Source organism: Nomascus leucogenys, chromosome 22a (assembly GCF_006542625.1).
Source record: "Nomascus leucogenys isolate Asia chromosome 22a, Asia_NLE_v1, whole genome shotgun sequence".
NCBI lineage: Eukaryota > Metazoa > Chordata > Mammalia > Primates > Hylobatidae > Nomascus > Nomascus leucogenys.
Genome location: NC_044402.1, coordinates 45,463,526 through 45,480,965, shown reverse-complemented (window position 1 = coordinate 45,480,965; position 17,440 = coordinate 45,463,526). Strand labels below are relative to the sequence as shown.

The following is a 17,440-nucleotide window of genomic DNA, read 5'->3' as shown; positions in this document are numbered from 1 at the left end:
GATGGATACTCTATATACTCTAACTTGATCATTACATTCTATGCATGTAACAAAGTATCACATTGTCACATAAATACGTACAAATATTATGTATCGATGAAAAATATTTCAGAAATTAGCTTTATTTTTCTAATTATAAAAGTAATACAGGTACATTTTTGAAAAAATTCAGAATTCATAATGTTATAAAAAGAAAGTGAAAATCACCATTAATCCCACCACTTCAAAAAGTTAGTATTGTCAACATCTTTGTTATATCCTTCCATTTTTCTCCTTTCATACATGTTTGTATATTCATATATATAAAAATATATATGTTCATACATACAAATGTGAGTACAGCATATATCATTTCATTTTCCATGTTAAGTACACAGTTGTATTAGTTTGTTCTCATGCTGCTGTGAAGAAATACCCAAGACTGGGTGATTTATAAAGAAAAGTTTAATTGACTCACAGATCAGCATGGCTGGGAAGGCCTCAGGAAACTTATGACTGAAGGGGGAAGCAAACACCTCCTTCCTTATATGGCAGCAGGAAGGAAAAGAATGAACAAAGAGGGAAAAGCCCCTTATAAAACCATCAGATCTTGGGAGAACTCTCATCATCACAAGAACAGCAGCATGGGGATAACCACCCCCACTATTCAGTTACCTCCCACAGCATGTGGGGATTATGGGAATTATAATTCCAGATGAGATTTGGGTGGGGACACAGCCAAACCATATTAGCAGTCAAGGGTTACAGTGTATTGGCTAGATGGTATTTTAATGTATGGCTGTTTTATAACTTATATAACTAAATTCCTACTGTTAACATATTTCCATTTTGCTCTATTATAGACAAACCTGTAACAAACATATGTATATTAGTTCACTTATTTTCTAATGATACATTTCTAGAAATAGGAAAAAAAAGAGTCAAAAGAATTAACATATTGAACTTAAATATATTTAAATCTAGTATATCAATTAATGTCCAGTTTTTATTCCTTATATCAGTATGTGGATGTTCGTTTTCTTCTACCTTGTTAATTCTGGCTAAAAATGATTATCAAACTTTATCAATATGACAGGCAAAAACTACATACCCCCTATTTTTAAATTTGCATTTCTTTGCTTACTAGTAGTTAATCACCTTTTCTTATACTTATTGGCTATTTTTAATGTTATTATACTCATTTCCTAATTTTCTATTGGCATTCACCTTTTTATCTATTACATATGTTTTAAATATATTCTCCACTTTAGCAATCACATGTGTGTGTGTTATTTGTTTGTTATACCAAGTTTTTAAAATGTGTACAACAGAGTCAATCATTCCTTCCTGGTTTCTAACTTTATTCACAGAAAATGCTACTTAACTCTAATATTATAAAATTATTGAATTTTCTTCTAGTACATGTTTTCTTCTTGCATTTGAATCCTTAATTCATCTGGAATTTACTTTATTGGAAGAAGTAAAGTTAGTATGCAAATTTTCCCATGAAATATCAAGCCAATCATTTGTATTTTTCTCACTGATTTAAAATGCTGCCTTTAACATAAACTGGCTTTTCAAATATATTTAGATATAATTCCTTACTTTTTGTTTTCTTGACTTTATTTTTATGTAAATAGCATGCTGATTTATAGTTTTGTATCTTATGTGTGAATGCATTGTATGGCAGGTGTTTTCATAATTTTTTTACGGTTTCTGATTATTTTCATATATATTTTCTTCCAAATGAACTTTAGAATTAATTTTTCAAGCTTAAAACATTATTCTTTGTAATATGTGTTCTATGGAAAAAGAAATTGTTTTTATAATATATAATCTTTCTAAATACATAGTACATCTCTCTTTTAGTAAGTTATTTTGATTCTTGATAGGGTTTAATAGTTGTCATATTAGTTCTATGTATTTCTTGTTAAGTTTATACTAAGGAATTTGATGTTTTTGAGATGCCATGACTGAAATAATTTAGTATTTTCTAAATGGTTTGTGTAGACAAGAAAATTTTTTTAAAATTATATTTATTTTGTAGTGTGCTAAGTCACTTATTCTACTGTTCTAATCATTTTAGTTGATTTCCATTGGTTTTCATGATAGACATTAATTTGATCTGTGAATAATGACAGTTTTGCCACATATTTTCCAAAAATTATAGCTCTTATCTTCCTAATTGATTTGCTAGCACTTTCTGGGTTTTTGCCTTGTTTCTACATTTGGAGGAAAATTTTCTAGTGATTTAGTGATTCACCATTAAGTTTGATCCTACTTGTTATTTTTTATTCATAAATTTGTTTATATATAGATATGCTGTTGTAGACATAGATATATATGTAAACACTGTAATTGGAGAATTATTTTTTTACTAATTTTTCCTTTACAGTTCAGGAATGAATGTTGAAGTTTATGAAATACTTCTTTATCTAAAAGTATTGTTTCAAACTACTGAAGCTTAATTAAAATATGGTGTTCATGGATAAAGTGTACCCCTGAGAACCCCAAGTTGAAAAGCAGATCTCAGTAATATACCTCTTATTATTCAGTTGGATTCAGTATCTGCTAAACTATCCACATTTAAAACATACTCATTTCCGTTCTCATTTGCTACCTATTTAATTTCACTTTAACAGGTCCACTGAGTTTATTTGAATGTGAAAGAGGGATAGTTCATTTATCATTAAATGATATTTTTTTCTGAAAATTATTTCTCTTCCCATTCCTCAATATTTATCTCAAAATCATTTAAAAGAGCATTTTTATTATAGCCATCCTGTATCTTGATTCTGCCTCATTCCTATGAGAAACACAAAAACAATACAGGGATACTTTGAGGATCTTTTGTTTGCCTCAAATAAGAAAATCCCTTCATAAATTAAAGTGTGCTAAATCATGAAAGATGCATACATTAAAATTCAAAGGTTAAAAGTAGAAAATGTATACATGAAGAAAAACATTCCAACACCTTGCATTGAATATAACTTTGTTTTGTATGTTGCACCTAAAGGCCTGATATAGAATGAAACTTCTTATTTGTTTTGAATAAAGGATGATATCCTAAACATTAGTGATGCTGACACTGATTCAAACTGAACTGCTTTCTTAGCTGTTGACCTGTTTCTTTCATTTGAATTAAAATCGAGCCTTTGAGTGTGAAATTTATACTGTGTTGTCTCACAGGCTGTGTCACACATTATCTTTATACTTGTCAAACATTGAAATTGTCATGACAACTCTGGGAAGCTATTACTATTATTATCCCCATTTCACAGCCAGGAAAACTAAAATACAGAGAGATTAAATAACTTGACCAAGAACATGTTACTAAGAGGGTCATCCCTCAGGTTCATGCCCAAATCTGAGTGACACCAAATCCAGCATCCTTTCCATTACACTTGCTGCCCTATTTATGCCCCTTCACCTATTTCTATCCTAACTCACCTTCTCTTCCTCCCTTCTTTTGTCCCTTCCATGCAGACCCGTGACCAAGGTGTAGACTGAGAAGTGGAGTCATGCTTCACACGGCCATATCATGCTGGCAGCCATTCCTGGGTCTGGCTGTGGTGTTAATCTTCATGGGATCCACCATTGGCTGCCCCGCTCGCTGTGAGTGCTCTGCCCAGAACAAATCTGTTAGCTGTCACAGAAGGCGATTGATCGCCATCCCAGAGGGCATTCCTATCGAAACCAAAATCTTGGACCTCAGTAAAAACAGGCTAAAAAGCGTCAACCCTGAAGAATTCACATCATATCCTCTGCTGGAAGAGATAGACTTGAGTGACAACATCATTGCCAATGTGGAACCAGGAGCATTCAACAATCTCTTTAACCTGCGTTCCCTCCGCCTAAAAGGCAATCGTCTAAAGTTGGTCCCTTTGGGAGTATTCACGGGGCTGTCCAATCTCACTAAGCTTGACATTAGTGAGAATAAGATTGTCATTTTACTAGACTACATGTTCCAAGATCTACATAACCTGAAGTCTCTAGAAGTGGGGGACAATGATTTGGTTTATATATCACACAGGGCATTCAGTGGGCTTCTTAGCTTGGAGCAGCTCACCCTGGAGAAATGCAACTTAACAGCAGTACCAACAGAAGCCCTCTCCCACCTCCGCAGCCTCATCAGCCTGCATCTGAAGCATCTCAATATCAACAATATGCCTGTGTATGCCTTTAAAAGATTGTTCCACCTGAAACACCTAGAGATTGACTATTGGCCTTTACTGGATATGATGCCTGCCAATAGCCTCTACGGTCTCAACCTCACATCCCTTTCAATCACCAACACCAATCTGTCTACTGTACCCTTCCTTGCCTTTAAACACCTGGTATACCTGACTCACCTTAACCTCTCCTACAATCCCATCAGCACTATTGAAGCAGGCATGTTCTCTGACCTGATCCGCCTTCAGGAGCTTCATATAGTGGGGGCCCAGCTTCGCACCATTGAGCCTCACTCCTTCCAAGGGCTCCGCTTCCTACGTGTGCTCAATGTGTCTCAGAACCTGCTGGAAACTTTGGAAGAGAATGTCTTCTCCTCCCCTAGGGCTCTGGAGGTCTTGAGCATTAACAACAACCCTCTGGCCTGTGACTGCCGCCTTCTGTGGATCTTGCAGCGACAGCCCACCCTGCAGTTTGGTGGCCAGCAACCTATGTGTGCTGGCCCAGACACCATCCGTGAGAGGTCATTCAAGGATTTCCATAGCACTGCCCTTTCTTTTTACTTTACCTGCAAAAAACCCAAAATCCGTGAAAAGAAGTTGCAGCATCTGCTAGTAGATGAAGGGCAGACGGTCCAGCTAGAATGCAGTGCGGATGGAGACCCGCAGCCCGTGATTTCCTGGGTGACACCCCGAAGGCGTTTCATCACCACCAAGTCCAATGGAAGAGCCACCGTGTTGGGTGATGGCACCTTGGAAATCCGCTTTGCCCAGGATCAAGACAGCGGGATGTATGTTTGCATCGCTAGCAATGCTGCTGGGAATGATACCTTCACAGCCTCCTTAACTGTGAAGGGATTCGCTTCAGATCGTTTTCTTTATGCGAACAGGACCCCTATGTACATGACCGACTCCAATGACACCATTTCCAATGGCACCAATGCCAATACTTTTTCCCTGGACCTTAAAACAATACTGGTGTCTACAGCTATGGGCTGCTTCACATTCCTGGGAGTGGTTTTATTTTGTTTTCTTCTCCTTTTTGTGTGGAGCCGAGGCAAAGGCAAGCACAAAAACAGCATTGACCTTGAGTATGTGCCCAGAAAAAACAATGGTGCTGTTGTGGAAGGGGAGGTAGCTGGACCCAGGAGGTTCAACATGAAAATGATTTGAAGGCCCGCCCCTCACACTACTGTCTCTCTGTCAATGTTGGTAATCAGTTAAGACAGTATGGCACAGTAAATTACTAGATTAAGAGGCAGCCATGTGCAGCTGCCCCTGTGTCAAAAGCAGGGTCTATGGAAGCAGGAGGACTTCCAATGGAGACTCTCCATCGAAAGGCAGGCAGGCAGGCATGTGTCAGAGCCCTTCACACAGTGGGATACTAAGTGTTTGCATTGCAAATATTGGCATTCTAGGGATCTCAGTAATGAACCTGAATCTTTGGCTCACGCTCACGGACAATTATTCAGCATTTTCTACCACTGCAAAAACAAAAGAAAAAATAAAAAAGAACAACCTACAGTGTAGGATTTACATATTAAAAAGACACATTTGTCTAAAACATACTCTACAGAAAAATTTGTATCTATGATTATCATTTGTTAAAGCCTTGCATCATACCATATTGTTGGTTCAGTACCACAAAGAGATCAATATATTCTTTTCTTCCTTTTTTGAAACGTATATGCTGTACATGTTTTAAAGCAATATGAATGAGAGGTTGTGCTTTTAGTTACTCACCACTATAGATCCAAGTGTGATTTCACCTTCCGTTACCTACAGATAACCCTGAGACTAGATCCCTGGAGTTATGGGCAGAGATATTTTGAGAGATGTGTTTGTCTGATGTAGGATGCCAAGAAACAGGACCCAAGGCAAAACTGCTCAACTCTGTTAACTTCTGTTACTATAAATAAAGGCATGTGCCTAGTTTTGATACAGAATGGAATATTTTTTATACTTGTAATAATATCACACTGGACCAGTTTACTGTAACAAAGCCCTTGGTTTCTCCAGAAGGTGGTACACCACTAGATGTACCTGTAAAATGCAAGGTAGGTGTTAATAATGAAAATGATTCATTTAATCACTCTTTGAATTTACTTTCCACAGTCACTATTAGCGGGTTAATAGAAAATGGAAGAAGAGGTAGTGGTTACAAATAACCATAGGATAATATTCACCAATAGCTAAGATCAAGAATTCAGATGTTCAAAAGCTCTCTGAATAAGAAAGAGTTCTTCTCAGATGCCAACACAAACCAGGGTGATACATACATAACATGATGTTAATGCAAACAAGGATTTGTTTAAAACATGATAACTGCCTGCGTGCTAGATTGCTGCTAGTCAAGGGAACATCCAGCTACTGCCACTCTGTTGTCTGCTTGAATACTGTACACACAATATTACCTTGAATAGACAACTTCGGGGTTTCTTCCTGCTTCCTTACCAATTAGATTTTGGTTTTTACTTTGAAAATTATCTTGTATAATAAAGAGGAATTTGTCTTGTTTTCTAAGAACTGAGAAAAAACAAGATGGATTAAAAAACATTTAGTGATTTTTTTTTCTCCACTGAAGAAAAAGCAAGGTTATAGCCCTATAAATATGTTAAGTTGTGCTAATTTTTTTTCCTCTCTCTGACCCAAGGATACTTGTCCAATTCAGTTTGTATTAATAACTGTTACTCAAAGTTAAACATCCCAGTTTTTAAAAACTGATGTCATGCCATGACCACCAGTGATCTGGTTCAGAGCAGGCATAGTTTCATTTGGCTAAATGTTCAGTGAATGACTTTCAAAGCATATGGTTATGTGATCTGAGAAAGCATTGAATGTGGACTGTGTTCATGCAATGTCAAATATTTAATCAGCATAGAACCGAGAGGAAATACCTATACTTTTCCCATTTCAAGAGGGATCTGAAAATAGGTCATGTTTTTAATAACATGTAAGCTGGAGTAGAAACTCTCTGGGGTTTGCTTCTTGGCATATTGGATTGGTGGGTTGACATTCAAAAGGCTGGCTTTTTTTAGTCTGAAATTTGAAAATTTGAAATTTTGAGGAACTGTAATAAAATTAAATTGACCCCAATAAAAGTAGGATAAGCCCAGAAATTATTTTGCCAATCAGATAGTAACAGAGTTAAACCCATTTCTCCCCTAATAAAGGGTTGAAAGTATGATGAAAGATTGAAGAATTGCCTGTTCAAGTCATTTTTCATTTGACTTTTCTGATGATTATCATAGATCTTTTAGAATTTTATTTTCCATTTGTGCCAAATACCTTATACCAAACAATGCAAATCAAGCTCTGCTGCAAACTCTATCACAAATCCAGCTTGTGTGCAAATGGAATATGGGGTCTTTCAAATTTAAAAATGAACAAAGTGTTAGAGATTTCAAAAAAATTTCCAAAAGTTGATAGAAACTATCTTTATTTTGCAGCATTGTGTGAAGTGTAGTATTCAACTAATTGTCATAAAAGAGAAACATTGAACAATTAATAAGAGGGCTTTGTGATTTTGACTGCTCTTTTGTCAAAATAAAAGTTGGCCAAAAACAGCTGAGTGAAATGAAATTGGACTAAAATGTACCCATCCATGAAAAAGATTTAGTTAAAAGGTTTCGTTATTATTCATTTTATTGGAAGAAAAGAGAATGGATTTTCTCAGAGGTCCCATACTCTGATTTATGGAATAATGGTTATTTAAGATATTTCTAAGCATTCTTCCAAAAAAGTCCTGTTGACCAATATATCAGGGAAATGCATTCTGTAACCACCGTTAGAGATTCAAAATCTCTATGAGCCTAATAAATCCTCCGAAAAGTCCTGTAAACAAGAATCCTGTTTAATATTGTTTATCTTCAGGCTTCACTAATTTATATGAGCAGAAAGCACTTCTTTTTGTGCCATAACTGTTAACATTTTCAAAAACTACAGCTCCACAGAACCCAGATTCGTCAACTTCAGAGTAGTACTCTTCTGAAGTATTCCTAAACCTAATGCTTCTAATAAGAGTAAAATTACTGTTTGAATTGGCCTCCGATAGACCACCAAAAAAATATTGCCTGTGTCAGTGCTTAGATCATAAAAGTATATTGACCAGATATTTTCAGGGGAATTGGCTACTTTTTGCCTGAAGCATCCATCATAGTAATGGATTAATAGGTAATTGAATAGACATTTAATTTTCTACACTCTCACTATCTGAGCAGATCTCGGGTTCCTTTTTGTGCATGCAAAGCTCTGGTATCCATTGACAGAAACGCTGGTGCTTTAGTACTCAGTTTCACAAAAGGATTCATGAATTTTCCCTCATGGCTTCTGATTACCTCTTTGTTTTATCAACTAGACCATGGTAGAGCATAACAGCTCATACCAGCACAGGGACCAACTTACTCGCTTAAATATGACATCTCTGAGTCATTTTCTTCCCAGAGGCTTTGTTTCAAAGTATCCCAGAAAGAAATACTGTTGTTTGACTCAGCATTTCATTCCAGTTGGTTTTCATTCCACTCTGGTTTTGCTCAACTTTCTCAGCAATTTTGCTTGTTACCGACAACTCCCTAGTAGGAAAAACACATTCAGAAGTTGCCCTACAGTATTTAGGATGGATTCTTTTTTCATTATTCTGTCAAATATTCTGTGCTCCTCAGTTCTTACAGGAGTCCAGAAGTTGCAATCTTCTGTGACAATTTAAAAAAGGATTGTTTAAATGTCACTTGCATTGAGGCCTGACTTTTGTCACTTTACTCTGGTACAAACACATGTATTTTTATATCAGAGGAACAAAAGAGAGAATGTGATCTTGGAGAAATAAAATTGAGTAGAGTCCCATGTAAATTAACTTATATTTCCAGGGTCTCTCTTCATCTCTGTGTCAAGACATTTGTTTTAAATTCAGGGGATGTGCTCAGAAGCCATTCAACACTGAATATGTCGTGAGGCTTTCTAGGAAAGAAAAAAATTACATAATTTTCAGCTTAGAAGTCTAAGACCAAACATAAAGATATATCAAGTATTTAAGGAAGGTTGGAGGGAGACACTTGACCCATGTTAATCCTGTTTTCTTTCTTGCCAATTTTTATAGTTATCTCCTACCTGAAGAAGAATCAGAGATTATGTTCTTCCTTGACTTTCACTGGTGTCCTTTTTATACTTTTTTCTATGACCCAGTCACCTATATCTCACATGAGCTATCCCAAATGGATTCTGTGGCATCTGAATCTAGTAACAAAACCTTTGGGACCAAAGGCATTCCTTCTACTCAGCACTTAGGTAAAGACTTACTATCTCTATTACTACAATTAACATTCCCTGTTTGTTAGATTCATACATCATGTGCCTGGTTATTTCCATTGATTTTCCACCATTGGCTTTGGGAGCTCCTTTTAATTCCTTTCAGCCAGAACCCTTGATGTTTTTCTGATTGAGGAGTTTGGGGATTATTCTGCCTTTGGGTGTAGAAAGGTTTGAGGAATGAAATATTATTTGTTTGATTTTTGAATTTTCTATTTTGGTTAGGCAACAGAGGGTGTTTTCTGGTACTTTGGCAAACACTTGACATGAATCTCTCAGTGATGCTCCCCTTTTCACCTTCAAAAGCCATTCCCAAAAGAGCCTTCTCATTTACACTCCAGCTGGGAAAGGACAGCTTTACAACATAGGTCTACAAGATAAAATGATAGCTGATTGCTGTGATCTTTAGCTCAATTAACCTAATAAACATTGGGTCCAGGGGCCGTATGTCTAGGCTTGCAAGGTTTAGCCAAGTAAACAAGGTTTTAAATCAACAGTTAATGACATGTTTTCGACTCTGAAATTGGTTTGTCTGTTTGGAGAACAGTGAGTGTAACTGCATGTTTTCTCAAAAAATGGTAGGGACTAGAACTTCCTTATCTTGCGTGAGACTTTTAACAAATGGTCTAGGATGAAATGTGTCCAACAACAAAATACATAATTAAGATGTTTGTAAAAGGTTTATTTTTCTAAAATAGGACTGGGGCTGATGTTACTCTTTCCAAATTTGGGAGTTTGATCAGGACAAGCTTGCATGTGCCCCAGACTGCCCTTTCTCAAGTTTACCAAGGTCTTTAATACCTCTTCTCCCTCCCTGACCCCCTTCTCCCTGGAGAACATCCTGAATAGGAAGGAGAAAAAGAGCAGGAACTAAAGTCCCCTGAGACAGCTCACAGAAGGAGAAAGGCTTTGGTATTCCCCCACATTCTTGCCTCCTTTTCCTGATGCAGCAATTGAAATGATCCTTCACTCTCTGCCTACTCACCACTGTCACTTCTCAGCTGCTGCCATCCTCATCAATGAACGTTCTCTCCAGGGATAAGTCTTCTTTCATTGGTAACTGAGATTCTTGGGTAATTGTTAAACTGGAAATTGCTTTAAAAAAAAAAAAACCCTCCAGCTATCTCACATAACACTTTAAAAGTTAAGACTTACCATTCACATAATCACAAGCTGACAGCAATCTGCAGGTTGAGTGATTCTAATTTTTTTCCTCTCCCTTCCAGAAGCAGGTGGGTTGATATAATGCCAGCCTTAAATAGAAAGCTTTATTTATAGCCTTAGCAGAATGAGAAAAGAGCTGGCATAATCAGGAGAGTACTTCACATTTTAAAGAAGACTTTACCTTTAATATGCAAAATAGTCATTAGAAGACAACAAAAATGCAAATTTATGTTTTACTAAATTGCTTAACTATATTCCAATAAAGTTCAAAAGATAACTGTCCATACTGAATATGGGTCAGAGTCAAAGACTTTATGCCTGTTCTAAAAGGACCAAAAAAAAAGCAAAAATTTGGTTGCCATGTTAATTTTATTTTGTTGCACACCTCCTATTCTAAATTGCTTTAATATCTTTACACTGCAATATATTGAGTAAAATCAATGATACAATATAATCAAATAATAAACAGGAGATTAATTCAGACTTGCAAAAAATTTTTTTCATTCTTTACAATGTATGTCCAGCAGCAAACTGATATATATATACGTATCTGTGTGATAACAAGAGATTGGAATTGGCATGAACAAACTTTGTATAGAGGCTATTTGGAAGAAAACATGCTGTTTTTCTCCCCAGTTATAAAATCAGGTATATCATAAACACCTGAGTTGCTTCATACACAACCTTCTTCAGGTTTTTTCCATATGGTATAGAATGCCCCAAATCATAATTAATTTCTATTGTTTATATATACACATATAAATATGTGGGGAAGGGTGGTTAGATTTTTTTGTGTTTAAATTATAACTATCTTAAAAGTTGATAAGCCTGAGCAGGAGAAAAAGAGACAGAATGTGTATCTGTGTTTTCCTTTAATGTCTTTTATCAAAATCCTATTTTGAGAATATCCCATGATTGAAAGTTAATAACCAAGAACCTAACAAAACTTTTCCTAAAAAATGCCTGAAAGTTTTTGTTTTCAAAAAATTAATGCTAATGACAAAAGTATCTTGATTTAGCTTTGCATCTCATTAGCTATTGGTTAATTGTTATGGGCATGTTTTTTTTTAACATGTAAAAACAAATTAACTTATTAACATGTAAAATAAGTTAAGAAAACATGTTTTCTTTGCTGATGAAAGGGCTTAAGCATCTGACATCTCAGTTAAATTCATTGAAATATTAATAAGAAACGAAATGCAATATAAGACAATCGGAGTCATAAAAATATCTTCTTATTGAGAGAAGTAGGTTATATGAGTCTCACAGGGAACGTGAGATATCACTGTATTAATTAGTAATCCCCAATACTGTCAGAGATGAAGCAGGTCCGTGGAATCTCATTCAAATGCTAAGGTGAGTGGAGACAACTCAGAGAGGAATCAAAAGACAGGCTTATCCAGCTACATAAATTTACAAAGGGGTCATAGTTCAACCTGCTGGGCATCCAAATTTATGTAATATCAACCACACTCTAAAGATATTCCACTTTAGTGGAGTTAAATCCTGTATCACTTGCAAAAGTATCCCAAATTCATGTGACTTAATTACATAAGCAAGTAATGGGCATAACTTAAGGCATAAGATCTATTTGAGCAAGAACTGAAGGGTTCAGCAAGCCGTACATACAACACCACCATCTAGTTTTTCTTTCTGAGTTAGCCTTCATTCAGCCAAATGATTCAAAACATTGTGTCAAGTAGGAAGGCACAAAAAAAATAAAAAGAGAAACATCTTTAGTCTTCAAGCAAATTGAAAAAAGGGAAAGAGAAAATTGTCTAGTGTTAAAGAGGAAATGAATTGAAAATTTTTAAACTCCTCTTGGGCTGAGAGTGAAGGTGCCCTCTCTTTACCTTTCATACTTGAGGGAATGGGCTTTAGCGAGATGTGTTCAGGCAGGTGTCATCATCTAGGGTATCATCTTTACTCCCTGTGGCTCATTAGATGGCTTCCAGTGAAGAAGGAGGAGGCAGAGAAGGAAGCAGAAAGCTGACAGTCATGGTACCTGGAAGTCACATTGTTAAATAACAAGAAAGTCTGGGATTCATCTCCAGGAAGCAACAAACATACAAATACTGAGACTGTTAGCAAGAAATCAGAAAAGGTCCCTTTGCTATTTTTTTTTTCTTTGAGATGGAGTCTCACTCTGTTGACAGGCTGGAGTGCAGTGGCGCGATCTCGGCTCACTGCAACCTCCCCCTCCCGGGTTCAAAAGATTCTCCTGCCTCAGCCTCCCCAGTAGCTGGGATTACAGGCACCCACCACCACGCCCAGCTAATTTTTGTATTTTTTTAGTAGAGACAGGGTTTCACCATGTTGACCAGGATGGTCTCAATCTCCTGACCTCGTGATCCGCCCGCCTCAGCTTCCCAAAGGGCTGGGATTACAGACGTGAGTCTGCTATTCTTTAATTGCAAAATGAAAAGCTTGCCCCTAGAGAGAGAATTTCTTGAAAATTTTCTGTCAATGCCAGAGCTGCTCTGGTCAGAGTCACATCTCTAACAGTGGGCTTTTATTTTATGCTACTAAATCAGTAAGACTAAAATAAAGGGCCATTTCCCATAAACATAGTTTTGAATGTGTTGGGTAGACATCTTGCCAATCAATATTAGGAGTTAGCTTGTCCAGTAAACTCACCAATCAGGGATAAGATGGTCCCAATACTTCAGGACTTGTACTTAAACAATGGGAAGAAGATAATATAATGAAGTCAAAGCTAAACATACTTTTAACTCAGTGGCCTGGCTTCTGACTCGGCACCTTAAAGACTTTCTGGTCATGTATTACTTCACAAATTTAGAAGTTCATCATAGTTTTGTGTTTCTGTTTATTTTGTTTCTTCTTTCTTTCATTTTTCTCAGTCATGAGCATACTGCCCTTGCTAGATGGCTGTTAATGTTTTTGTGTTGTTTGATACAGTCGAAATAAAAATTAGGAGTTTCTACCTACTCCCTTTAAGGCAGATAAGCTTGTTGTACAACCCTATATTCTTCTCTTAATTACTTCATTATCAGACCTAAAACACAGGACATGAAGATTAATGTGGAATAAAGCCAAGTTAAGGAGAAAATTGAGAAACCTGAGGGGAAATTTACCTACTATTTCTGCCACTGATTGGTGGAAAATCTGAAAACACTGGCTTCTAGGGCTTGTCACACTGGTGCCTTTCATCAACTCTTATAAATAACTAAATGCAAAAATTATGACCCTCTATCCAAAAAAAATGTATTGGGAAGGAGATCCCTTATTATAGCTATGCAGGTATTGTTTTATTCCATAACGCTGTCATTGGCAAATCAGGACATGTCAATAAATCTCTCAAAATAGTATATGTATATTAATGGCAGAATGACACGTATATACATATCTATTACTAAGAACCATCTGGAGAAAAAAATTTAAAAATAAGAAAAAAGATAAGGCAGATGGAAAATATGTGGATTCTCCCTATTCTGTTTGCTAATAAAGAAAACTAAGAACTCACCTGAATCACCCCAGAGTCAGGGTCTCAGAGATGAAAACCCAAGGAGAGTCTCTGCAAAAAGAACAGAGTGCGAGAGAGGATACCTCTTTGATTGAAATACCTAAATCTTTTATGTGATTGTAAAAGTTAGATCTATTGTGAATAATTTTGTATTGTCACATTGGGAGATAAATTTGTTTACCAGATCCCCATCTAAGGCAGAAGTAACATTTATGTGAACCTTTTCTAATGACAGCATCACTATTCGTATTATTTCCAAGCACAAGAGAGCAAGTATGCTAGTACCATAGCACAGAGGCAATTCACTACATCTAGTCTATTCCTTTAGCCATGGGCTATTAGCTGGATGTACAAAAGACTAATAGGTTACATCCATTCTATACATGCAGGGCTCTCATAAAAGTTAAACAAACACTTCTTCAAACCCGCACACACAAATCCACACTGCGGCATCCAGAGTTCCTTTAAGCCTCACGCTGTATCAGTACAAACATCCTACAGGGAATTAATTCACTGAGCACAGAACAAATGTGTAATGCAAAGAGATTACCAAGTCACCTCCACCACCTTGATTTATATAAGCTCTTCTATTTTAGCAACACCTGGAGCATCCAGTAGTCTGTGCTTCAGTGGTCTCAAGAGCTCTTCATGGCACTACTGTAAGAAAGTTGCTGGCTTTAATGCAGGGCTGGTTTCAATATAGGGCAGCTGTTTTCTGCTGTGAGTCTTCTGGGGGAAAGAGAATGGATTCACAGAAACTGAAAGTAACTGAAAAATGTATCCTGGCTGGTGAGTGTAGGGAAGAGTAGTTCACTGTTCTGGTGGTTGAATATATTTTCAAAAGAACATTTAATAAGAATTGGAGAACACAAGCATTTCAAATAAATGGCAATGATCATATGAGCATATATAAGAGAATTTAATTGCCGAGGAAAATGGATGTTTATGCATATCACATTGCCTCTAATATTGATCTTGAGTTGGTTTCCAAATTGATAAGTAAATACATTCTATATTGAAAATCATTTTAAATGTCTATATCTTTTAAATATTGCCAATAATTAGCTTAAATACACGCCCTCAGAATATTCAGGAATCTACTCGGTTCTTTCCTTCCCATCCTTGATTAGAAGTTAAAAATCAGATTTCTCTAGCTTTGTCTTAAAAGATACAGAAAATTTAATTTTCCACTTATCCAAGCACAATCTCCTTTCATTCATTTACTCATTTAATTATGCAACATCTGCCGAGTATCCATTATCATAGTAATCGAGCTGCCCATCACTGAAGTTGTTATCAAACTGTGGTTCAAACCTCAATCCTGCGTTTCTCCACATTAACTCCTTTGGCTTCCATATTGATTGCAACTTGTGTCTCATTCTGTCATCTAAATCATGTGGTTTAGAGATAGGCCTTAGTGTCCACCTGGCCAGGCACAAGTCTGGCGTTAAGGACCTACCTGCTTTAATGATCCACTCTCAGGGAGTCAGAACAGTTAAGTACTAAAAAGACAAGGATCTGGAGTGAGAGTCCCTAGGGCTATGTCACTGGATTCATGTTTCTTTATGGGCAAGCTACTTAACATCTCTGCATCCCCATCTCTCAAAATAACCATAACACTACCTACCTCACAAGGGTGCTGTGAGGCTTACCATGAAAAGCATGAGGAAATGGTATACAGAATTGGGGACCTAGTAGAAAGGTGCTACAGGATTAGAGTAACTAGATGTCATTGAGTATGAACCCTGCTTTCCCTGGGAGCCCCAGGTTTGCCGGAATATGTCTAATCTCTTTACGGCTAGAATCTAAAATGGTGTTGGCCATCGATTGGCTTAGGTTATCTTTAATGTCATTGACTTTTACAAAATTCATAACACCTCTTTCTCAGAGAGATGCTGGATTGGAAAAATTATTAAATTAATTTTAACAAAGGAGAACAAAAATGATTCACTTCCAGGTGCTGGGTGTAGGGGAACAGTTGTTTATTTCAATATGAAACAAGAGTTTGAATGGGTATCTTCAAGGTGATGCATTTTATTGGAGATATTTATTGCCTGGGGCTTTCTGTTTTCAGTCTGACTCCCCAGCTTTCTGTATCATTGTTTTCACATACATCCCCTTTTCTCCTTTATTGGAAGAGATGCTATAATTCTCCTCATTTCATGATAATTCTTTTCAGTCTGTTTTGCTCAAAGGACAAGTTCTTTTCAACAACTATTGTAATTATTTTCTTAAAGGGCCATTTTTTAATTGCCATATTGTTTAGCTAAGCCCTATTGTCTTGGTGTCCTTCAAAACTGTCAGTTGCTTTAAAATATAGGGGTGGGAGGGGAAGCTGATAAGCACATTGTTGTAATTGATTTGTATGTTTGAATTGTCTTATCAGAAAACAAGGTTATGAATTTCATCTGTTGAGACACAAAAATAAAATACTTTCTTAAAAAATTGTATTTTGTTCTTGAATGTTCTAAAACAGCATTTATGCTTCTCTTCATCTTTTTAATATTTCATTAATAGTGTTGCATTATTAATCATATAATAGAAGCCTATCCTTCTCCTACATCTCTTATTATAGCTCAGTCCTTTACTACGTAAACTTGGGAAACAGTAAAATAAGGTTATTCAACATGTAGAATTGAAGCAAATCATGAAGAGCCCATTCTGAGGGGTCTGCATTTAAGGCTGACCGTGGAATGACATTGAGACAGATAGATGGCTGTGAAAAATAGGACACTCAAGGTCTACTTTTCCAATGGAAAATATCACCATAAGTGACGGGAAATGGCCAAAAGATATTACTTCTGTCAGTCAAGAAACTAAGAAATGAGACGAAAATAACTGAGCTTCATTTTTGTAAGTGCTCTGGTTCAAGATTTTGCCATATTAATTTAGAGAAACTTAAAACAAAATATTGTTGTTGTCTTAGTCAGCCCTGGCTGCCATAGTAAAATACCACAGACTCGGTGGCTTAAACAACAGTTTGTTTTTCAGCCTTCTGGAGGCTGGAAAGTCTAAGGTCAAGGTGCCAGCAGAGTGAGTATCTAGTATCTAGTGAGGGCTCTCTGCTTGGGCTGTAGGTGGATACCTTCTCTCTTTGTCCTCACAGGGTCTTTCCTCAGTGCATACAGAGAGAGTTTCCTTTTTTATAAGGCTACCAATTCTATTAAATTAGCACCCTACCTTTATGACCTCATTTAATCATAATTACCTCCTAAAAACCCTATTTCAAAACGATAACATTGAAGGTTAGGTCTTCAATGTATGGATCGGAGGGGGGACACAATTCAGTTCATAGCCATTGGTTTCTGCACATTGATCAAAATGCTACATCATCTTTCTT

The 17,440-nt window shown here is 36.5% G+C and overlaps 1 protein-coding gene across 4 annotated transcripts in view; it reads left to right on the top strand.

Annotated features, from left to right (window-relative positions):
- LINGO2 (leucine rich repeat and Ig domain containing 2) overlaps positions 1 to 16,545 on the top strand; it is a 1,366,613-nt gene extending 1,350,068 nt beyond the window's left edge. For 3 of the 4 annotated variants that reach the window (XM_030803985.1, XM_030803986.1, XM_030803987.1), the window contains one exon: positions 3,466 to 6,094. In XM_030803985.1, the coding sequence (XP_030659845.1) occupies positions 3,501 to 5,321 (1,821 nt within the window). In that variant the 5' untranslated portion in view covers positions 3,466 to 3,500 and the 3' untranslated portion in view covers positions 5,322 to 6,094. Of the gene's footprint in view, positions 1 to 3,465 lie in introns of all 4 variants that reach the window. The other variant, XM_003271935.3, reaches the window with a different exon arrangement.
- Positions 16,546 to 17,440: the final 895 nt, after the last annotated feature.